General features: G+C 43.7%; 1 protein-coding gene across 2 annotated transcripts in view; it reads right to left on the reverse strand.

The window, feature by feature from the left end:
• The window catches only part of LOC116364972 (cytosolic Fe-S cluster assembly factor nubp1), a gene marked incomplete in the record, with an annotated part of 17,590 nt that extends 8,302 nt beyond the window's left edge, over positions 1-9,288 (reverse strand). For both annotated transcript variants that reach the window (XM_031817746.1, XM_031817745.1), the window contains 7 exon segments: positions 3,574-3,728; positions 3,974-4,064; positions 5,026-5,058; positions 6,076-6,144; positions 7,725-7,858; positions 8,060-8,164; positions 9,162-9,288. In XM_031817746.1, coding sequence (XP_031673606.1) covers positions 3,574-3,728; positions 3,974-4,064; positions 5,026-5,058; positions 6,076-6,144; positions 7,725-7,858; positions 8,060-8,164; positions 9,162-9,192 — 618 coding nt within the window.
• Between the last annotated feature and the right edge of the window lie 17,070 nt (positions 9,289-26,358).

Genomic DNA, 26,358 nt, shown 5'->3' on the forward strand with positions numbered 1-26,358 from the left:
GTGAAGACAATTGCCAGTCAGCTGCAGAGAGGCGTGATCAAACAGTCATCTGAACAGCTGATGCTTCATGCATGTTTCAGTGTTACTTTCCTCCAATCGAGCATAGAAGTGATTTAGCTCGTCTGGTAGGCTCGTGTCACTGGGCGTGTCACTGGGCAGCTCACAGCCCTGTGTGTGGCTTGCAAACCATTACAGACTACAAAGGGAAGCACAGCTGCAAGCTGCCCAGTGACACGAGCCTCCTATACTACTCACACTACGGGGTGTAGCCTACTACTACTCACACTACGGGGCTGTAGCCTACTACTAACTCACACTACGGGGCTGTAGCCTACTACTACTCACACTACGGGGCTGTAGCCTACTACTACTACTCACACTACGGGGCTGTAGCCTACTACTACTACTCACACTACGGGGCTGTAGCCTACTACTACTACTCACACTACGGGGCTGTCGCCTACTACTACTACTCACACTACGGGGCTGTAGCCTACTACTACTACTCACACTACGGGGCTGTAGCCTACTACTACTACTCACACTACGGGGCTGTAGCCTACTACTACTACTCACACTACGGGGCTGTAGCCTACTACTACTACTCACACTACGGGGCTGTAGCCCTACTACTACTATTCACACTACGGGGCTGTAGCCTACTACTACTATTCACACTACGGGGTGTAGCCTACTACTACTCACACTACGGGGCGTGTAGCCTACTACACTCACACTACGGGGCTGTAGCCTATACTACTACTCACACTACGGGGCTGTAGCCTACTACTACTCACACTACGGGCTGTAGCCTACTACTACTCACACTACGGGGCTTGTAGCTCACTCTACTACTCACACTACGGGGCGTAGCCTACTACTACTACTCACACTACGGGGCTGTAGCCTACTACTACCTCACACTACGGGGCTGTAGCCTACTACTACTTACTCACACTACGGGCTGTAGCTACTACTTACTACTCACACTACGGGGCTGTAGCCTACTACTACTACTTCACACTACGGGGCTGTAGCCTACTACTACTCCACACTACGGGGCTGTAGCCTAACTACACTACGGGGCTGTAGCCTACTACTCTACTCACACTACGGGCTGTAGCTAACTACTACTCACATACGGGGCTGTAGCCTACTACTACTCACACTACGGGCTGTAGCCTACTACTACTCACACTACGGGGCTTTAGCCTACTACTACTTTACACTACGGGGCTGTAGCCTCCTACTACTACTACACTACGGGGCTGTAGCCTACTACTACTACTCACACTACGGGGCTGCTAGCCTACTACTACTCACACTACGGGGCTGCTAGCCTACTACTACTACTCACACTACGGGGCTGTAGCCATACTACTACTCACACTACCGGCTTACATCACACTACGGGGCTGTAGCCTACTACTACTCACACTACGGGGCTGTAGCCTACTACTACTCACACTACGGGGCTGTAGCCTACTACTACTACACACTACGGGGCTGTAGCCTAACATACTACTACTCACACTACGGGCTGTAGCCTACTACTACTACTCACACTACGGGGCTGTAGCCTACTACTACTACTCACACTACGGGGCTGTAGCCTCACTACTACCTCACACTACGGGGCTGTAGCCTACTACTACTACTCACACTACGGGGCTGTAGCCTACTACTACTACTCACACTACGGGGCTGTAGCCTACTACTACTATCACACTACGGGGCTGTAGCCTACTACTACTCACACTACGGGGCTGTAGCCTACTACTACTCACACTACGGGGCTGTAGCCTACTACTACTACTCACACTACGGGGCTGTAGTGGAGCAGGTTGAGAGCTTCAAGTTCCTTGGTGTCCACATCACCAACAAACTAACATGGTCCAAAACCACCAACACCAAGACAGTCGTGAGGAGGGCACGACCAAAACCCATTCCCCCTCGGGAGACTGAAAAAGATTTGGCATGGGTCCTCAGATCCTCAAAAAGTTTCTACATCTGCACCATCGAGAGCATCCTGACTGGCTGCATCACTGCATGGTAAGGCAACTGCTCGGCCTCCGACCGCAAGGCGCTACAGAGGGTAGTGCGTACAGCCCAGCCCAGCACATCCCCGGGGCCAAGCTTCCTGCCATCCAGGACCTCTACACCAGGCGGTGTCAGAGGAAGGGCCCTAAAAATTGTCAAAGACTCCAGCCACCTTAGTCATTGACTGTTCTCTCTACTACCGCATGGCAAGCGGTACCGGAGTGCCAAGTCTAGGACCAAGAGGCTTCTCAACAGCTTCTACCCCCCAAGCCACAAGACTCCTGAACATCTAATCAAATGGCTACCCAGACTATTTGCACCCCCCCCCTTCTTCTATGCTGCTGCTACTCTGTTATTATCTTTCCTAACTCTACCTACATAATTACCTCAATTACCTCGACATCGGTGCCCCCGCACATTGACTCCGGTACCCCCTGAATATAGCCTCCACACTGATTCTGTACCGGTACCCCCAGTCATAGCAACCCACCGAACCAGACAGTCCTGGTTAAACGACCCCAGACAGTCCTGGTTAAACGACCCAGACAGTCCTGGTTAAACGACCCAGACAGTCCTGGTTAAACGACCCAGACAGTCCTGGTTAAACGACCCAGACAGTCCTGGTTAAACGACCCAGACAGTCCTGGTTAAACGACCCAGACAGTCCTGGTTTAAACGACCCAGACAGTCCTGGTTAAACGACCCAGACAGTCCTGGTTAAACGACCCAGACAGTCCTGGTTAAACGACCCAGACCCTGGTTAAACGACCCAGACAGTCCTGGTTTAACGACCCAGACAGTCCTGGTTTAACGACCCAGACAGACCTGGTTAAACGACCCAGACAGTCCTGGTTTAACGACCCAGACAGACCTGGTTTAACGACCCAGACAGACCTGGTTTAACGACCCAGACAGACCTGGTTTAACGACCCAGACAGACCGGTTTAACGACCCAGACAGTCCCGGTTAAACAACCCAGACAGTCCCGGTTAAACGACCCAGACAGTCCTGGTTTAAACGACCCAGACAGTCCTGGTTAAACGACCCAGACAGTCCTGGTTTAACGACCCAGACAGTCCTGGTTTAACGACCCCAGACAGACCTGGTTTAACGACCCAGTCATAGAAACCCATCTAACCAGACAGTCAGTCATTTATGATTGATGTGACCACCAGCCATAACATAGAGAGCAAAGGTCAAAACAACATCTGTTATATATAAACTACCTGGTTGCCGCGGTTAACAACAGAAACATGCTGTAGCTACCCGGTTGTCGTAGCGACGTGCCGTAGCGACGTGCCGTAGCGACGCGGTTAACAACAGAAACATGCTGTAGCTACCCGGTTGTCGTAGCGACGTGCCGTAGCGACGCGGTTAACAACAGAAGCATGCTGTAGCTACCCGGTTGCCGTAGCGACGTGCCGTAGCGACGCGGTTAACAACAGAAGCATGCTGTAGCTACCCGGTTGCCGTAGCGACGTGCCGTAGCTACCTAGTTGTTCGCTCTAGTGAGCCGTAGTCGCCCGTAGTTACCTGCGGGGTGGTGATGATGACGGCTCCGTCGATGCGGGCGGAGCTAAGGTACTGGACGATAGACAGGTGTTCGTCAGAGGTGCCGGGGGGCGTGTCCACGATGAGGTAATCCAGTTCCCCCCAATCGACATCTCGCAGGAACTGTTTGATCATCCCTGACAGGAAGTGCAGCACCACCACAGCCAATCAGATCACAGCCTCACAGACAATAACCAATTAAAGTCAACATCTTATCATCATCATTCACACTTGATTTATTAATTTTTTATATAATAATGACCCAGTCATTACAACCCATCTAACCAAACAGTCCTGTAACAATGTTCATCTTTATTTATCCAGGAAGTTCCCTGGAGGTCAGACACTGTCGAGTGTCAGCTAAACACACACACACGGGTACCGTTCTTCTTGGGTCCTCTCCAGATAACAGCATCATCAGGACTGCTGAGTAGGAAGCCAATAGACATGACCGCAAGGTTATCCTCTACATACTGGAGAACACACACACACACACACAGGTTATCCTCTACATACTGGAGAACACACACACACAGGTTATCCTCTACATACTGGAGAACACACACACACACACACACACACACACACACACAGGTTATCCTCTACATACTGGAACACACACACACAGGTTATCCTCTACATACCGGAACACACACACAGGTTATCCTCTACATACTGGAGAACACACACACAGGTTATCCTCTACATACTGGAGAACACACACACACACACACAGGTTATCCTCTACATACCGGAACACACACACACACACACACAGGTTATCCTCTACATACTGGAGAACACACACACACAGGTTATCCTCTACATACTGGAACACACACACACACACACACACAGGTTATCCTCTACATACCGGAACACACACACAGGTTATCCTCTACATACTGGAGAACACACACACAGGTTATCCTCTACATACTGGAGAACACACACACACAGGTTATCCTCTACATACTGGAACACACACACACACACACACACACACAGGTTATCCTCTACATACCGGAACACACACAGGTTATCCTCTACATACTGGAACACACACACAGGTTATCCTCTACATACTGGAACACACACACAGGTTATCCTCTACATACTGGAACACACACACAGGTTATCCTCTACATACTGGAACACACACACACACACACACACACACACACACACAGGTTATCCTCTCCATACTATTCGTCCTGGTAAACTTCACTTCACTTTTAACAATAGGAAGTGAAATGTCATCACCAAAGTGTGTTTCCCATCACTCTGGGTTCATTCATCTAGTTTGACTTGAAAAAGGTACCTTCCATTTGTCCAGGAAGTCCCATTGAGGTGGGGAGACCTCTTTTACAAAGGAGACCCTGGTGTGACAGTCAAACTATAAGACAGACAGTATTCTATTGAAGACAGACTCACCACAGGAGACCAGCCAGAACCACTCTGATGGACCTACAGACAGAGAGAGAGAGAGAGAGACAGGGAGAGACAGAGAGAGAGAGAGAGACAGAGGAACAGAGAGAGAGACAGAGAGAGAGAGAGAGACAGAGAGAGAGACAGACAGACACTTTCACTTTGAGTCAGTTTCTATTACGGTATCTTTACTTTTACTCATCTATGATTGGGTTTCTCCACCTTGCTCTCTCGCCACGGTTACACCTTTTAACATGTGGTTATCGTCATCGGATCAAGACTATCTGAGGCGGCAGAGTAGCCTAGTGGTTAGAGTGTTGGACTAGTAACCAGAAGGTTGCAAGTTCAAATCCCCGAATCCCCAAATCCCCGAAAATAAGAATTTGTTCTTAACTGACGTGCCTAGTTAAATAAAGGTAGTTAACTAGTTTAACTAGTGCCTAGTTAAATAAAGGTAGTTAACTAGTTTAACTAGTGCCTAGTTAAATAAAGGTAATATATATATATATATATAACTAGGCACTAGTTAAACTAGTTAACTACCTTTATTTAACTAGGCACTAGTTAAACTAGTTAACTACCTTTATTTAACTAGGCACGTCAGTTAAGAACAAATTCTTATTTTCAATGACGGTCTAGGAACAGTGGGTTAACTGCCTGTTCAGAACGACAGATTTGTACCTTGTCAGCTCGGGGATTTGAACTTGCAACCTTCTGGTTACTAGTCCAACACTCTAACCACTAGGCTACTCTGCCGCCTCAGATTGGTTGCGTCTACAAAGGTAATTAAATGTTCACACAGATCTTCAGTTTCTTGGCAATTTCTCACACGGAATACATCTTATTGAAACACCAAAACAGCACCGAGAGAGGGATCTGACCAATAGCAGAGAGGATCTATGGAATCACCAAAACAGCATCGAGATAGGGATCTGACCAATAGCAGAGAGGATATATGGAAATAGCATCGAGATAGGGATCTGACCAATAGCAGAGAGGATATCAATCACATGACCCTATAACACGAGGAGAGAGACAGAGAGACCATCCTGCTACCTGCTCTCCCTCCAGACCCATGATCCTGGGGATAGACGGACCACAGATGTCCACGTCTAGGAGAGCAACCTGGAGAAAACACACACACACACACAGGTTAGGGTGTAGAACATATTCTCCAGTCAACAGACAGCAGATTTAGCAGGTATCACTTAGCCAGTGCATTAACAGGTTATCCAGACGTCATACCCTCATCTGGCCACAGAGAGGCAGCATTGAGTCGAGCTACAGCTTTTTAGCCAATGTTCCATTTGTGACCACCAGGGGGAGACAAAACCCACAGAATGGGTATGTTAACTAAACAGACTTGCAGACTTCACCAGGTAAAGGCAATGAGAGTGTTTTATTCAGCTTTTATGATTGATTTATTTATTTTATTGACAGTTGAATGAAAACCTGTGATATAATGTGTTTTAACGGTACGACGTGGTCTGATCAGACGGACGCTATGTGCTATGCTTCTCCTCTGTCGTCAGCTATCTGGGTGACCTTCCCACAGTACTATCACACCAACTGTCGTCAGCTATCTGGGTGACCTTCCCACAGTACACGAGAGAGGGAGAAGAGAGGGGGGAGAGAGAGAAAGAGACCTAACGAACGAGTGGAGAACAGAGAGCGTAGAGGGAGAGAGAAAGAGACCTAACAAACGAGTGGAGAACAGAGAGCTGGAGGGAGAGAGAAAGACCTAACGAACGAGTGGAGAACAGAGAGCGTAGAGGGAGAGAGAAAGAGACCTAACGAACGAGTGGAGAACAGAGAGCTGGAGGGAGAGAGAAAGAGACCTAACGAACGAGTGGAGAACAGAGAGCTGGAGGGAGAGAGAAAGAGACCTAACGAACGAGTGGAGAACAGAGAGCTAGAGGGAGAGAGAAAGAGACCTAACGAACGAGTGGAGAACAGAGAGGTGGAGGGAGAGAGAAAGAGACCTAACGAACGAGTTGAGAACAGAGAGCTAGAGGGAGAGAGAAAGAGACCTAACGAACGAGTGGAGAACAGAGAGCTGGAGGGAGAGAGAAAGAGACCTAACGAACGAGTGGAGAACAGAGAGCTAGAGGGAGAGAGAAAGACCTAACGAACGAGTGGAGAACAGAGAGCGTAGAGGGAGAGAGAAAGAGACCTAACGAACGAGTGGAGAACAGAGAGCTGGAGGGAGAGAGAAAGACCTAACGAACGAGTGGAGAACAGAGAGCGTAGAGGGAGAGAGAAAGAGACCTAACGAACGAGTGGAGAACAGAGAGCTGGAGGGAGAGAGAAAGACCTAACGAACGAGTGGAGAACAGAGAGCTGAGGGAGAGAGAAAGAGACCTAACGAACGAGTGGAGAACAGAGAGCTGGAGGGAGAGAGAAAGAGACCTAACGAACGAGTGGAGAACAGAGAGCTAGAGGGAGAGAGAAAGAGACCTAACGAACGAGTGGAGAACAGAGAGCTGGAGGGAGAGAGAAAGAGACCTAACGAACGAGTGGAGAACAGAGAGCTAGAGGGAGAGAGAAAGAGACCTAACGAACGAGTGGAGAACAGAGAGCTAGAGGGAGAGAGAAAGAGACCTAACGAATGAGTGGAGAACAGAGAGCTAGAGGGAGAGAGAAAGAGACCTAACGAACGAGTGGAGAACAGAGAGCGTAGAGGGAGAGAGATGTTGAAGTGTTACCTCTTTAGTGGCGTCACTAGCCAGTGCGTGGGCCAGATGTGCGCTGAAGGTGCTCTTCCCTACACCACCTTTCCCTGACAGGACCAAGATCTTATGTTTCACTGTTAACATCTTCTCTGCTATCTCCTCTATGGCTGCAGGGAGGGAGGGAGAGGGAGGGAGAAAGAGAGAGACAGGAGGGGGGAGGGAGGGTTGGGGAGTGAGTGAGTGAGTGAGTGAGTGAGTGAGTGAGGAAAGAGAGATCGAGGCATTAAACATACATTGAAAACAAGGAATTACTAATCAGTAGTGCAGTTATTCACCAGATCAAGATCAGGGCAGAACAGAGACTTTACCTGGGTCTGGTGCTTTAGTGGCTCCAGAGGAGCAGAGGTTCTGGTTGGGACAACCCTGACATGCTGACGTCTTCCCTGCCTGCTCACTGGCCGTACCCGGGCAGTCTGACAACCAATACAACCAATCAGGTCAATACATCAAAAACAACCACCATGACCAACCAATCAGAAAATAGTGCCAAATGTAAATAACAGCCCAGATTGAATATGTAGCTTGTTTCTTTGTCCAGTAATCTGCATGTGACTGAATGAGTTAAAACACAGATCCATTGTTTCTTTGTCCAGTAATCTGCATGTGACTGAATGAGTTAAAACACAGATCCATTGTTTCTTTGTCCAGTAATCTGCATGTGACTGAATGAGTTAAAACACAGATCCATTGACCAAAGATATTATAGTTTATTGGACAAACCCTGTCTATGTTTTTGACAGGTCATGTGATACAGTTTATCCTAGAGAACAGCCAGCCGATCCAACCCGACCATCTGCACGACGGTCAGACAGGCTTCCGGTGTTTATTAAGACACCAGGGACGAGGTGTCAATCCCGGGATGGGAAATGCGAATAATAATCCGAATTGTTCCCATTATCCCAACTATTTAAACTGAGAAGATTTGAACGATTTCTTAAAAATTTGTCACAGCAGCCATTATGAAAACGGCACATAAGCGTTGAACAACAAAAGAGCTGATTGGCTGACACTGTCATGACATAAACACTGCTAAATTGATCTGTTAAACTGGTTTGTAAACTGCGCCATCTGTCTGTTGTCTTATGGTGAAACCATTTTCACCGCACTTCCCCTGAAACACCCGAAATTAAGTTTTTCGTAGCAGGTTAGGATAATTAACGTAGGTTAAGAGACCGAGGTTTATTAAGGTTAGCGGAGAAAATCACTTTGTATAGAAGTGTGGTGACCGGCAGCAATGCTAACAGGCTAACCAGCTAACTTTCAAACAAACTATTCTTCATTAACAACGACGACAACAAACTTAACATTCACTAACGAGTAACATTATAAAAGGCTAAAAAAAACACATATAATAAACGTGGTGTCTGGAGACGGGCTTGTTTTCTTATAATAAACTTAAAATAAACTCACGCTGTGGCGCATCACTTGGAATGTCAGCCATGTTTATTGGAGCGCTGTGGATATTCGTCCGGGCTGAAATCACGTCTCATCTCAAAAGGTTCCGCATATGCACGGTTTGACTAAACCAGAGACTAAACGATAAAAATAGACACACTATAATAATTATAAAACAGCCTGGTGATTGAACGGGTTACCAGGACCATATTTTCTTTTTTATCCGTATAGGGGGGGATCCAGGCCTCTGTGCCCGCTATGGGAGCACCCCACTACGGGCCCAAATCAATGGGGGCTGTCCCTAGTGATTTATGGAGGTTTAAAAATATATATATCCAGAAAATTTGGGCCCATATTGCATTGTAGTCCGCACTACTATAAAATAGGAGGGTCGTCTAATTTTTAAAATATATTTTTTGCTTTGGGGAGGGTAGTGTGTTTTTCCCCCTGGTTTACATTCACTCTCTCTGTTACGTTCTCCCATCCACATGTCCTCATCTGCTTCCATACCGGGAAACACTGCTCTAATGTGACTGATACAACATCCTCCACACACGCACGCGCGCACGCACACACACGCACGCGCGCGCGCGCACGCACACACACACACACACACACACCACACACACACACACACACACACACACACACACACACACACACACACACACACACACACACACACACACACACACACACACACACACACACACACACACCTTCCCTGTCTCTCTGGGTTATGAAGCTATGACGGGCCCAACCCCTGCCATGCAAACAGTTACCCTGGCAACCACCTGACATTCGTCCCTGTCTGTCTCCCTCTCCTCCTGTCTTGCCCTGAGGCTGTTTGAGGGATGGTTTGAGGAAGAGAATTAGACCTCATCCAGAATGCTGCTCTCCTCCTCTCTCCTCTCCTCTCCTCTCCTCTCCTCTCCTCTCCTCTCCTCTCCTCTCCTCTCCTCTCCTCTCCTCTCCTCTCCTCTCCTCTCCTCTCCTCTCCTCTCCTCTCCTCTCCTCTCCTCATCAGGTTACCTACAACATGCCCACTTTATATTATTACCTTATAGATACAGAAACCTCTCCTCCTCTCTCCTCTCCTCCTCTCTCCTCTCCTCCTCTCTCATCTCCTCCTCTCCGACGACGACCTCCTCCTCTCTCCTCTCCTCCTCTCTCATCCCCTCATCTCCTCCCCTCTCCTCCTCATCTCCTCTTCTCTCATCTCCTCTCTCATCTCCTCCTCTCTCATCTCCTCCTTTCTCATCTCCTCCTGTCATCTCCTCCTCCCCCCTCCTCTCCTCTCCTCCTCCCAGTAGGAGGTGCTGTAGATACATCATCTCTCCAGTAGGAGGTGCTGTAGATACATCATCTCTCCAGTAGGAGGTGCTGTAGATACATCAACTCTCCAGTAGGAGGTGATGTAGATACATCATCTCTCCAGTAGGAGGTGCTGTAGATACATCAACTCTCCAGTAGGAGGTGATGTAGATACATCATCTCTCCAGTAGGAGGTGCTGTAGATACATCATCTCTCCAGTAGGAGGTGCTGTAGATACATCATCTCTCCAGTAGGAGGTGCTGTAGATACATCATCTCTCCAGTAGGAGGTGCTGTAGATACATCATCTCTCCAGTAGGAGGTGCTGTAGATACATCATATCTCCAGTAGGAGGTGCTGTAGATACATCAACTCTCCAGTAGGAGGTGCTGTAGATAGATCAACTCTCCAGTAGGAGGTGCTGTAGATACATCAACTCTCCAGTAGGAGGTGCTGTAGATAGATCAACTCTCCAGTAGGACTGTGTGTGTCATAGTGTGTGTGTGTGTGTTACAGTGTGTGTGAGTGTGTGTGTGTTACTGTGTGTGTGTATGTGTCTGTGTGTGTTTGTGTGTTACAGTGTGTGTGTTTGTTACAGTGTGTGTGTGTGTATGTGTGTGTGTGTGTGTGTGTTACAGTGTGTGTGTGTGTGTGTGTTACAGTGTGTTGGTGCCCCAGGCCTGTCTCTCGGAGGACAACTAGCTGCTGTCCCAGTCAGAGTTCAGACACAGAAGTTTCCGGGAGGATGTGGAACATGTGTTGCCAGGGCAACCAGGTGAACACCACCTTCTCTGATCGCGTCGAGCAGATGGCCGAGGAGAGACTGCAGGCACACCTGGCTAAGGTGGGGTTTTATAGCACACACACACACACACACACACACACACACACACACACACACACACACACACACACACACACACAAACACACACACACACACACACACACACACACACACACACACACACACACACACACACACACACACACACACACACACACACACACACACACACACACAAACACACACACACAGTTGAAGTTGGAAGTTTACATACACTTAGCTTGGAGTCATTAAAACTTGTTTTTCAACCACTCCACACATTTCTTGTTAACAAACTATAGTTTTGACAAGTCGGTTAGGACATCTACTTTGTGCATGACACAAGTCATTTCTCCAACAATTGTTTACAGACAGATTATTTCACTTATAATTCACTGTATCACAATTCCAGTGGGTCAGAAGTTTACATACACTAAGTTGACTGTGCCTTTAAACAGTTTAGAAAATTCCAGAAAATTATGTCATGGCTTTAGAAGCTTCTGATTGGCTAATTGACACATTTGAGTCAATAGGAGGTGTACAGGTGGATGTATTTCAAGGCCTACCTTCAAACTCAGAGCCTCTTTGCTTGACATCACAGGAAAATCAAAAGAAATCAGCCAAAACCACAAAAACATTGTAGACTTCCACAAGTCTGGTTCATTCTTGGAAGCAATTCCAAACGCCAGCAAAGGACCTTGTGAAGATGTTGGAGGAAACAGGTACAAAAGTATCTATATCCACAGTAAAACGAGTCCTATATCGACATAACCTGAAAGGCCGCTCAGCAAGGAAGAAGCCACTGCTCCAAAACCGCCAAAACAAAGCCAGACTACGGTTTGCAACTGCACATGGGGACAAAGATCGTACTTGAAATGTCCTCTGGTCAGATGAAACAAAAATAGAACTGTTTGGCCTTAATGACCATCGTTATGTTTGGAGGAAAAAGGGGGAAGCTTGCAAGCCGAAGAACACCATCCCAACCGTGAAGCACGGGGGTGGCAGCATCATGTTGTGGGGGTGCTTTGCTGCAGAAGGGACTGGTGCACTTCACAAAATAGATGGCATCATGAGGACGGAAAATGATGTGGATATATTGAAGCAACATCTCAAGACATCAGTCAGGAAGTTAAAGCTTGGTCACAAATTGGTCTTCCAAATGGACAATGACCCCAAGCATACTTCCAAAGTTGTGGCAAAATGTCTCAAGGACAACAAAGTCAAGGTATTGGAGTGGCCATCACAAAGCCCTGACCTCAATCCTATAGAACATTTGTGGGCAGAACTGAAAAAGCGTGTGCGAGCAAGGAGGCCTACAAACCTGACTCAGTTACACCAGCTCTGTCAGGAGGAATGGGCCAGAATTCATCCAACTTATTGTGGGAAGCTTGTGGAAGGCTACCCGAAACGTTTTGACCCAAGTTAAGCAATATAAAGGCAATGCTACCAAATACTAATTGAGTGTATGTAAACATCTGACCCACTGGGAATGTGATGAAAGAAATAAAAGCTAAAATAAATAATTCTCTCAACTATTATTCGGACATTTCACAATTCTTAAAATAAAGTGGTGATCCTAACTGACCTAAAACAGGGATTAAATGTCAGGAATCGTGAAAAACTGAGTTTAAAAGTATTTGGCTAAGGGGTGTGTAAACTTCCGACTTCAACTGTACGTGTGTTTGTCATATTTAAATACAATAGATTTACTTAACACTCCGAACTCTGACATTGCTCGTCCTAATATTTATACATTTCTTAATTCCATTATTTTTACTTTTGTGTATTTTCCCAGCTGTTGGAGCTAGAAACACAAAAGCTTTTAGCTACTCGCAATAACATCTGATAAATATGTGCATGTGACCAATAAAATGTCATTTTAATTTTGAATTGGATTAGTGTGTGTGTGTGTGTGTGTGGTGTGTGAACAATCCAATATTTTATTTTGTATACAGTACAAACCCCATTTTATTGTGGGAAGTGTTCTAGCACCTTCTAAGGGTATGAGTTAAGATGTTTAAGAGAAGGTTTAAATCCTAAGCAACCTGCCTTCACATAGTTTGAAGTACAACAGACCAACAATAGCTACTGTAGTAGGTCAAAGCTGTGTGCCGGAAAACCTGGGTGGATTATGGGTGAAGTAGGCGTTGTGGAGCTCATGTGAATTTATTCGCTTTTTTTGGGGGGGGGGGCTTCAGACCAATGCCTATTTCTCACTTAAAACAGTTCATTTTTAACATTTATAATCATATCTGTATATTTGTCAAAGTATATTAGTCGTTATTGTGACATTTTAAATGGCACTTCCTGATGTGGCATCCAGTGAATTAATGTATGATGGTATGTGTGTAAACTTCCGACTTCAACTATATATACAAACACACACACCATCATACATTAATACACACACACACACTCACACATGCACAAACACACACTCAGCAGGTCGGATATGGGTCAGAGTTACTCAGCATTAAGTTAAGCCTGGGCTGCACACTGAGATCAATGCCACACACACACACACACACACACACACACACACACACACACACACACACACACACACACACACACACACACACACACACACACACACACACACACACACATATGCCAGATTCTCTTTGGGGCCTCAGCATCCCCCATTGTGTCTGCTGGCAGAGAGAGGGAGGGGGGAGAGATAGAGAGGGAGGGGGAGAGAGAGAGAGAGAGAGAGAGAGAGAGAGAGAGATAGAAAGATGGAGAGAGAGAGAGACAGAGAGAGAGAGAGAGACATAGAGAGAGACCTATAGAGAGACAGAGAGAGAGAGAGAGAGACATAGAGAGAGACCTATAGAGAGACAGAGAGAGACATAGAGAGAGACCTATAGAGAGACAGAGAGAGAGAGAGAGAGAGGGAGGGAGGGGAGAGAGGGGTTTGTATTATATTGGTAGCTGATAGCAACACCAGGACACAGTTCATATCTGATGTGGTTCCATTGTTGTGATGGGTGTGGTGGGTGTGAAGAGAGTAGGAGTGGAACTGTGTGTGTGTGTGTGTGTGTGTGCGTGTGCGTGCATGCATGTGTGTGTGTCCGCACAGTTTGTGTTTGTGTGTGTGTGCCTGTTTCCGTCTGTGTTTCTCTGTGAGTGTGTGTGTTTGTCTATATCCGGGTCGGAGAGAGAGACCGACAGTCCAGTCTGAGCTGTAGTAGTTAGAGTACAGTAGTAGTTAGAGTACAGTAGTAGTTAGAGGGTTAGAGTACAGTAGTAGAGTACAGTAGTAGTTAGAGGGTTAGAGTACAGTAGTAGTTAGAGTACAGTAGTAGTTAGAGGGTTAGAGTACAGTAGTAGTTAGAGTACAGTAGTAGTTAGAGGGTTAGAGTACAGTAGTAGTTAGAGTACAGTAGTAGATAGAGTACAGTAGTAGTTAGAGCACAGTAGTAGTTAGAGGGTTAGAGTACAGTAGTAGATAGAGTACAGTAGTAGTTAGAGGGGTAGAGTACAGTAGTAGTTAGAGGGTTAGAGTACAGTAGTAGTTAGAGTACAGTAGTAGTTAGAGGGTTAGAGTACAGTAGTAGTTAGAGTACAGTAGTAGTTAGAGGGTTAGAGTACAGTAGTAGATAGAGTACAGTAGTAGTTAGATTTTTTAAATATATATATATATATATTTTCACCTTTATTTAACCAGGTAGGCTAGTTGAGAACACCTTTATTTAACCAGGTAGGCTAGTTGAGAACACCTTTATTTAACCAGGTAGGCTAGTTGAGAACACCTTTATTTAACCAGGTAGGCTAGTTGAGAACAAGTTCTCATTTACAACTGCGACCTGGCCAAGATAAAGCATAGCAGTGTGAGCAGACAACAAAGAGTTACACATGGAGTAAACAATTAACAAGTCAATAACACAGTAGAAAACAAAGGGGGGGGGTCTATATACAATGTGTGCAAAAGGCATGAGGAGGTAGGCAAATAATTACAATTTTGCAGATTAACACTGGAGTGATGAAAGATCAGATGGTCATGTACAGGTAGAGATATTGGTGTGCAGAAGAGCAGAAAAGTCCAGCTGCAGGGATCGGTTAGCTGCTCAGATAGCTGATGTTTGAAGTTGGTGAGGGAGATAAAAGTCTCCAACTTCAGCGATTTTTGCAATTCGTTCCAGTCACAGGCAGCAGAGTACTGGAACGAAAGGCGGCCAAATGAGGTGTTGGCTTTAGGGATGATCAGTGAGATACACCTGCTGGAGCGCGTGCTACGGATGGGTGTTGCCATCGTGACCAGTGAGCTGAGATAAGGCGGAGCTTTACCTAGCATAGACTTGTAGATGACCTGGAGCCAGTGGGTCTGGCGACGAATATGTAGCGAGGGCCAGCCGACTAGAGCATACAAGTCGCAGTGGTGGGTGGTATAAGGTGCTTTAGTGACAAAACGGATGGCACTGTGATAGACTGCATCCAGTTTGCTGAGTAGAGTGTTGGAAGCCATTTTGTAGATGACATCGCCGAAGTCGAGGATCGGTAGGATAGTCAGTTTTACTAGGGTAAGCTTGGCGGCGTGAGTGAAGGAGGCTTTGTTGCGGAATAGAAAGCCGACTCTTGATTTGATTTTCGATTGGAGATGTTTGATATGAGTCTGGAAGGAGAGTTTGCAGTCTAGCCAGACACCTAGGTACTTATAGACGTCCACATATTCTAGGTCGGAACCATCCAGGGTGGTGATGCTAGTCGGGCATGCAGGTGCAGGCAGCGACCGGTTGAAAAGCATGCATTTGGTTTTACTAGCGTTTAAGGGCAGTTGGAGGCCACGGAAGGAGTGTTGTATGGCATTGAAGCTTGTTTGGAGGTTAGATAGCACAGTGTCCAAAGACGGGCCGAAAGTATATAGAATGGTGTCGTCTGCGTAGAGGTGGATCAGGGAATCGCCCGCAGCAAGAGCAACATCATTGATATACACAGAGAAAAGAGTCGGCCCGAGAATTGAACCCTGTGGCACCCCCATAGAGACTGCCAGAGGACCGGACAGCATGCCCTCCGATTTGACACACTGAACTCTGTCTGCAAAGTAATTGGTGAACCAGGCAAGGCAGTCATCCGAAAAACCGAGGCTACTGAGTCTGCCGATAAGAATATGGTGATTGACAGAGTCGAAAGCCTTGGCAAGGTCGATGAAGACGGCTGCACAGTACTGTCTTTTATCGATGGCGGTTATGATATCGTTTAGTACCTTGAGTGTGGCTGAGGTGCACCCATGACCGGCTCGGAAACCAGATTGCACAGCGGAGAAGGTACGGTGGGATTCGAGATGGTCGGTGACCTGTTTGTTGACTTGGCTTTCGAAGACCTTAGATAGGCAGGGCAGGATGGATATAGGTCTGTAACAGTTTGGGTCCAGGGTGTCTCCCCCTTTGAAGAGGGGGATGACTGCTGTACTCTACGGGTTAGAGTACAGTAGTAGTTAGAGTACAGTAGTAGTTAGAGGGTTAGAGTACAGTAGTAGTTAGAGTTCAGTAGTAGTTAGAGGGTTAGAGTACAGTAGTAGTTAGAGTACAGTAGTAGTTAGAGGGTTAGAGTACAGTAGTAGTTAGAGGGTTAGAGTACAGTAGTAGTTAGAGTACAGTAGTAGTTAGAGGGTTAGAGTACAGTAGTAGATAGAGTTCAGTAGTAGTTAGAGTACAGTAGTAGTTAGAGGGGTAGAGTACAGTAGTAGTTAGAGTACAGTAGTAGTTAGAGTACAGTAGTAGTTAGAGATCAGTAGTAGATAGAGTACAGTAGTAGTTAGAGGGTTAGAGTACAGTAGTAGTTAGAGGGTTAGAGTACAGTAGTAGTTAGAGTACAGTAGTAGTTAGAGTTCAGTAGTAGATAGAGTACAGTAGTAGTTAGAGGGTTAGAGTACAGTAGTAGTTAGAGTACAGTAGTAGTTAGAGTACAGTAGTAGTTAGAGGGTTAGAGTACAGTAGTAGTTAGAGTACAGTAGTAGTTAGAGGGTTAGAGTACAGTAGTAGTTAGAGTACAGTAGTAGTTAGAGTACAGTAGTAGTTAGAGGGTTAGAGTACAGTAGTAGTTAGAGTACAGTAGTAGTTAGAGGGGTAGAGTACAGTAGTAGTTAGAGTACAGTAGTAGTTAGAGGGTTAGAGTTCAGTAGTAGATAGAGTACAGTAGTAGTTAGAGGGTTAGAGTTCAGTAGTAGATAGAGTACAGTAGTAGTTAGAGGGTTAGAGTACAGTAGTAGTTAGAGTACAGTAGTAGATAGAGTACAGTAGTAGTTAGAGTACAGTAGTGGTTAGAGGGTTAGAGTACAGTAGTAGTTAGAGTACAGTAGTAGATAGAGTACAGTAGTAGTTAGAGTGTTAGAGTTCAGTAGTAGTTAGAGTACAGTAGTAGTTAGAGTACAGTAGTGGTTAGAGGGTTAGAGTACAGTAGTAGTTAGAGGGTTAGAGTTCAGTAGTAGATAGAGTACAGTAGTAGTTAGAGGGTTAGAGTTCAGTAGTAGATAGAGTACAGTAGTAGTTAGAGGGTTAGAGTACAGTAGTAGTTAGAGTACAGTAGTAGTTAGAGTACAGTAGTAGTTAGAGTACAGTAGTGGTTAGAGGGTTAGAGTACAGTAGTAGTTAGAGTACAGTAGTAGATAGAGTACAGTAGTAGTTAGAGGGTTAGAGTTCAGTAGTAGTTAGAAGGTTAGAGTACAGTAGTAGTTAGAGTACAGTAGTAGTTAGAGGGTTAGAGTACAGTAGTAGATAGAGTACAGTAGTGGTTAGAGGGTTAGAGTACAGTAGTAGTTAGAGTACAGTAGTAGTTAGAGGGTTAGAGTTCAGTAGTAGATAGAGTACAGTAGTAGATAGAGGGTTAGAGTACAGTAGTAGTTAGAGTCCAGTAGTAGTTAGAGTACAGTAGTAGTTAGAGGGTTAGAGTACAGTAGTAGTTAGAGGGTTAGAGTTCAGTAGTAGATAGAGTACAGTAGTAGATAGAGGGTTAGAGTACAGTAGTAGTTAGAGTACAGTAGTAGTTAGAGTACAGTAGTAGTTAGAGATCAATAGTAGATAGAGTACAGTAGTAGTTAGAGGGTTAGAGTACAGTAGTAGTTAGAGTACAGTAGTGGTTAGAGTACAGTAGTGGTTAGAGGGTTAGAGTTCAGTAGTAGTTAGAGTACAGTAGTAGTTAGAGTTCAGTAGTAGTTAGAGGGTTAGAGTACAGTAGTAGTTAGAGTTCAGTAGTAGTTAGAGGGTTAGAGTACAGTAATAGTTAGAGTTCGGTAGTAGTTAGAGTTCAGTAGTAGTTAGAGGGTTAGAGTACAGTAGTAGTTAGAGTTCAGTAGTAGTTAGAGTACAGTAGTAGTTAGAGGGTTAGAGTACAGTAGTAGTTAGAGTTCGGTAGTAGTTAGAATTCAGTAGTAGTTAGAGGGTTAGAGTACAGTAGTAGTTAGGGTACAGTAGTAGTTAGAGTACAGTAGTAGTTAGAGGTTTAGAGTACAGTAGTAGTTAGGGTACAGTAGTAGTTAGAGTACAGTAGTAGTTAGAGGGTTAGAGTACAGTAGTACTCTAGGGTCAAAGATCACCCCCCCCCAAGACATGTTACAGTTACTGAGGGTCAAAGTGCTGGTGATATACCCCTCTATCTATATCTCTATGGTTATATACCCTCTATCTATATCTCTCTGGTGATATACCCCTCTATCTATATCTCTGGTGATATACCCCTCTATCTATATCTCTGGTGATATACCCCTCTATCTATATCTCTGGTGATATACCCCTCCAGCTATATCTCTGGTGATATACCCCTCTATCTATATATCTCTGGTGATATACCCCTCTAACTATATCTCTGGTGATATACCCCTCTATCTATATATCTCTGGTGATATACCCCTCTATCTATATATCTCTGGTGATATACCCCTCTATCTATATATCTCTGGTGATATACCCCTCTATCTATATCTCTGGTGATATACCCCTCTATCTATATCTCTGGTGATATACCCCTCTATCTATATCTCTCTGGTGATATACCCCTCTATCTATATATCTCTGGTGATATACCCCTCTATCTATATCTCTATGGTGATATACCCCTCTATCTATATCTCTGGTGATATACCCCTCTATCTATATCTCTCTGGTGATATACCCCTCTATCTATATCTCTCTGGTGATATACCCCTCTATCTATATCTCTGGTGATATACCCCTCTATCTATATATCTCTGGTGATATACCCCTCTATCTATATCTCTGGTGATATACCCCTCTATCTATATCTCTGGTGATATACCCCTCTATCTATATCTCTGGTGATATACCCCTCTATCTATATCTCTGGTGATATACCCCTCTATCTATATATCTCTGGTGATATACCCCTCTATCTATATCTCTGGTGATATACCCCTCTTTCTATATCTGGTGATATACCCCTCTATCTATATCTCTCTGGTGATATACCCCTCTATCTATATCTCTGGTGATATACCCCTCTATCTATATCTCTGGTGATATACCCCTCCAGCTATATCTCTGGTGATATACCCCTCTATCTATATCTCTGGTGATATACCCCTCTATCTATATCTCTGGTGATATACCCCTCTATCTATATCTCTCTGGTGATATACCCCTCTATCTATATCTCTCTGGTGATATACCCCTCTATCTATATCTCTGGTGATATACCCCTCTATCTATATATCTCTGGTGATATACCCCTCTATCTATATATCTCTGGTGATATACCCCTCTATCTATATATCTCTGGTGATATACCCCTCTATCTATATCTCTGGTGATATACCCCTCTATCTATATCTCTCTGGTGATATACCCCTCTATCTATATCTCTCTGATGATATACCCCTCTATCTATATATCTCTGGTGATATACCCCTCTATCTATATCTCTCTGGTGATATACCCTCTATCTATATCTCTCTGGTGATATACCCCTCTATCTATATATCTCTGGTGATATACCCCTCTATCTATATCTCTATGGTGATATACCCCTCTATCTATATCTCTGGTGATATACCCCTCTATCTATATCTCTCTGGTGATATACCCCTCTATCTATATCTCTCTGGTGATATACCCCTCTATCTATATCTCTGGTGATATACCCCTCTATCTATATCTCTCTGGTGATATACCCCTCTATCTATATCTCTCTGGTGATATACCCCTCTATCTATATATCTCTGGTGATATACCTTTCTATCTATATCTCTGGTGATATACCCCTCTATCTATATCTCTGGTGATATATCCCTCTATCTATATCTCTGGTGATATACCCCTCTATCTATATCTCTCTCTGGTGATATACCCCTCTATCTATATCTCTCTGGTGATACACATACTCTATATATATCTCTATGGTGATATACCCCTCTATCTATATCTCTGGTGATACACATACTCTATCTATATCTCTATGGTGATATACCCCTCTATCTATATCTCTGGTGATACACATACTCTATATATATCTCTGGTGATATACCCCTCTATCTATGTCTCTGGTGATATACCCCTCTATCTATATCTCTCTGGTGATATACCCCTCTATCTATATATCTCTGGTGATATACCCCTCTATCTATGTATCTCTGGTGATATACCCCTCTATCTATATCTCTCTGGTGATATACCCCTCTATCTATATCTCTGGTGATACACATACTCTATATATATCTCTGGTGATATACCCCTCTATCTATATCTCTGGTGATATACCCCTCTATCTATATCTCTGGTGATATACCCCTCTATCTATATCTCTGTGGTGATTTACCCCTCTATCTATATCTCTATGGTGATATACCCCTCTATCTATATCTCTCTGGTGATATACCCCTCTATCTATATCTCTGGTGATATACCCCTCTATCTATATCTCTCTAGTGATATACCTCTCTATCTATATCTCTGGTGATATACCCCTCTATCTATATCTCTGGTGATATACCCCTCTATCTATATCTCTGGTGATATACCCCTCCAGCTATATCTCTGGTGATATACCCCTCTATCTATATCTCTGGTGAAATACCCCTCTATCTATATCTCTGGTGATACACATACTCTATCTATATCTCTATGGTGATATACCCCTCTATCTATATCTCTGGTGATACACATACTCTATATATATCTCTGGTGATATACCCCTCTATCTATGTCTCTGGTGATATACCCCTCTATCTATATCTCTCTGGTGATATACCCCTCTATCTATATCTCTCTGGTGATATACCCCTCTATCTATATATCTCTGGTGATATACCCCTCTATCTATATATCTCTGGTGATATACCCCTCTATCTATATCTCTCTGGTGATATACCCCTCTATCTATATCTCTGGTGATACACATACTCTATATATATCTCTGGTGATATACCCCTCTATCTATATCTCTGGTGATATACCCCTCTATCTATATCTCTGGTGATATACCCCTCTATCTATATCTCTCTGGTGATTTACCCCTCTATCTATATCTCTATGGTGATATACCCCTCTATCTATATCTCTCTGGTGATATACCCCTCTATCTATATCTCTGGTGATATACCCCTCTATCTATATCTCTCTAGTGATATACCTCTATATCTATATCTCTGGTGATATACCCCTCTATCTATATATCTCTGGTGATATACCCCTCTATCTATATCTCTGGTGATATACCCCTCTATCTATATCTCTCTGGTGATATACCCCTCTATCTATATCTCTCTGATGATATACCCCTCTATCTATATATCTCTGGTGATATACCCTCTATCTATATCTCTCTGGTGATATACCCTCTATCTATATCTCTCTGGTGATATACCCCTCTATCTATATATCTCTGGTGATATACCCCTCTATCTATATCTCTATGGTGATATACCCCTCTATCTATATCTCTGGTGATATACCCCTCTATCTATATCTCTCTGGTGATATACCCCTCTATCTATATCTCTCTGGTGATATACCCCTCTATCTATATCTCTGGTGATATACCCCTCTATCTATATCTCTCTGGTGATATACCCCTCTATCTATATCTCTCTGGTGATATACCCCTCTATCTATATATCTCTGGTGATATACCTTTCTATCTATATCTCTGGTGATATACCCCTCTATCTATATCTCTGGTGATATATCCCTCTATCTATATCTCTGGTGATATACCCCTCTATCTATATCTCTCTCTGGTGATATACCCCTCTATCTATATCTCTCTGGTGATACACATACTCTATATATATCTCTATGGTGATATACCCCTCTATCTATATCTCTGGTGATACACATACTCTATCTATATCTCTATGGTGATATACCCCTCTATCTATATCTCTGGTGATACACATACTCTATATATATCTCTGGTGATATACCCCTCTATCTATGTCTCTGGTGATATACCCCTCTATCTATATCTCTCTGGTGATATACCCCTCTATCTATATATCTCTGGTGATATACCCCTCTATCTATGTATCTCTGGTGATATACCCCTCTATCTATATCTCTCTGGTGATATACCCCTCTATCTATATCTCTGGTGATACACATACTCTATATATATCTCTGGTGATATACCCCTCTATCTATATCTCTGGTGATATACCCCTCTATCTATATCTCTGGTGATATACCCCTCTATCTATATCTCTGTGGTGATTTACCCCTCTATCTATATCTCTATGGTGATATACCCCTCTATCTATATCTCTCTGGTGATATACCCCTCTATCTATATCTCTGGTGATATACCCCTCTATCTATATCTCTCTAGTGATATACCTCTCTATCTATATCTCTGGTGATATACCCCTCTATCTATATCTCTGGTGATATACCCCTCTATCTATATCTCTGGTGATATACCCCTCCAGCTATATCTCTGGTGATATACCCCTCTATCTATATCTCTGGTGAAATACCCCTCTATCTATATCTCTGGTGATACACATACTCTATCTATATCTCTATGGTGATATACCCCTCTATCTATATCTCTGGTGATACACATACTCTATATATATCTCTGGTGATATACCCCTCTATCTATGTCTCTGGTGATATACCCCTCTATCTATATCTCTCTGGTGATATACCCCTCTATCTATATCTCTCTGTGATATACCCTCTATCTATATATCTCTGGTGATATACCCCTCTATCTATATATCTCTGGTGATATACCCCTCTATCTATATCTCTCTGGTGATATACCCCTCTATCTATATCTCTGGTGATACACATACTCTATATATATCTCTGGTGATATACCCCTCTATCTATATCTCTGGTGATATACCCCTCTATCTATATCTCTGGTGATATACCCCTCTATCTATATCTCTCTGGTGATTTACCCCTCTATCTATATCTCTATGGTGATATACCCCTCTATCTATATCTCTCTGGTGATATACCCCTCTATCTATATCTCTGGTGATATACCCCTCTATCTATATCTCTCTAGTGATATACCTCTATATCTATATCTCTGGTGATATACCCCTCTATCTATATCTCTGGTGATATACCCCTCTATCTATATCTCTGGTGATATACCCCTCCAGCTATATCTCTGGTGATATACCCCTCTATCTATATCTCTGGTGAAATAACCCCTCTATCTATATCTCTGGTGATATACCCCTCTATCTATATCTCTCTGGTGATATACCCCTCTATCTATATCTCTGGTGATATACCCCTCTATCTATATCTCTGGTGATATACCCCTCTATCTATATATCTCTGGTGATATACCCCTCTATCTATATATCTCTGGTGATATACCCCTCTATCTATATATCTCTGGTGATATACCCCTCTATCTATATCTCTGGTGATATACCCCTCTATCTATATCTCTGGTGATATACCCCTCTATCTATATCTCTCTGGTGATATACCCCTCTATCTATATATCTCTGGTGATATACCCCTCTATCTATACCTCTATGGTGATATACCCCTCTATCTATATCTCTGGTGATATACCCCTCTATCTATATCTCTCTGGTGATATACCCCTCTATCTATATCTCTCTGGTGATATACCCCTCTATCTATATCTCTGGTGATATACCCCTCTATCTATATATCTCTGGTGATATACCCCTCTATCTATATCTCTGGTGATATACCCCTCTATCTATATCTCTGGTGATATACCCCTCTATCTATATCTCTGGGATATACCCCTCTATCTATATCTCTGGTGATATACCCCTCTATCTATATCTCTGGTGATATACCCCTCTATCTATATATCTCTGGTGATATACCCCTCTATCTATATATCTCTGGTGATATACCCCTCTATCTATATATCTCTGGTGATATTCCTCTCTATCTATATCTCTGGTGATATACCCCTCTATCTATATCTCTGGTGATATACCCCTCTATCTATATCTCTCTGGTGATATACCCCTCTATCTATATCTCTCTGGTGATATACCCCTCTATCTATATATCTCTGGTGATATACCTTTCTATCTATATCTCTGGTGATATACCCTCTATCTATATCTGGTGATATACCCTCTATCTATATCCTCTCTGGTGATATACCCCTCTATCTATATCTCTCTGGTGATACACATACTCTATATATATCTCTATGGTGATATACCCCTCTATCTATATCTCTGTGATACACATACTCTATCTATATCTCTATGGTGATATACCCCTCTATCTATATCTCTGGTGATACACATACTCTATATATATCTCTGGTGATATACCCCTCTATCTATGTCTCTGGTGATATACCCCTCTATCTATATCTCTCTGGTGATATACCCCTCTATCTATATCTCTCTGGTGATATACCCCTCTATCTATATATCTCTGGTGATATACCCCTCTATCTATGTATCTCTGGTGATATACCCCTCTATCTATATCTCTCTGGTGATATACCCCTCTATCTATATCTCTGGTGATACACATACTCTATATATATCTCTGGTGATATACCCCTCTATCTATATCCTCTGGTGATATACCCCTATCCTATATCCTCTGGTGGATATACCCCCTCTATCTATAATCCTCTTGTGGTGATTTACCCCTCCTATCTATATCTCTATGGTGGATATACCCCTCTATCTATATCTCTCTGGTGATATACCCCCTCTATCTATATCTCTTGGTGATATACCCTCTATCTATATCTCTCTAGTGATATAGCCTCATCTATTCTATATCTCTGGTGATATCACCCCTCTATCTATATCTCTGGTGATATACCCCTCTATCTATATCTCTGGTGATATACCCCTCCAGCTATATCTCTGGTGATATACCCCTCTATCTATATCTCTGGTGAAATACCCCTCTATCTATATCTCTGGTGATTAACAACATACTCTATCTATATCTCTATGGTGATATACCCCTTCGTATCTATATCTCTGGTGATACACATACTCTATATATATCTCTGGTAATATACCCCTCTATCTATGTCTCTGGTGATAATACCCCGCTATCTATATCTCTCTCGGTGATATACCCCTCTATCTATATCTCTTGGTGGATCATTACCCCCTCGTCTATTCTGGTGATATACCCCTCTATCTATTATCTCTTCCTGTGATATACCCCTCTATCTATATCTCTCCTGGTGATATACCCCTCTATCTATATCTCTGGTGATATACCCCTCTATCTATATCTCTGGTGATATACCTCTCTATCTATATCTCTGGGTGATATACCCCTCTATCTATATCTCTGGTGATATACCCCTCTATCTATATCTCTGGTGATATACCCCTCTATCTATATCTCTGGTGATATACCCCTCTATCTATATCTTCTGGTGATATACCCCTCTATCTTATATCTCTGGTGATATACCCCTCTATCTATATCTCTGGTGATATACCCTCTATCTATATCTCTGGTGATATACCCCTCTATCTATATCTCTGGTGATATACCCCTCTATCTATATATCTCTGGTGATATACCCCTCTATCTATATCTCTGGTGATATACCCCTCTATCTATATCTCTGGTGATATACCCCTCTATCTATATCTCTGGTGATATACCCCTCTATCT

The sequence above is a fragment of the Oncorhynchus kisutch genome, unplaced genomic scaffold (assembly GCF_002021735.2).
Source record: "Oncorhynchus kisutch isolate 150728-3 unplaced genomic scaffold, Okis_V2 scaffold1137, whole genome shotgun sequence".
NCBI classification, from domain to species: Eukaryota; Metazoa; Chordata; class Actinopteri; order Salmoniformes; family Salmonidae; genus Oncorhynchus; species Oncorhynchus kisutch.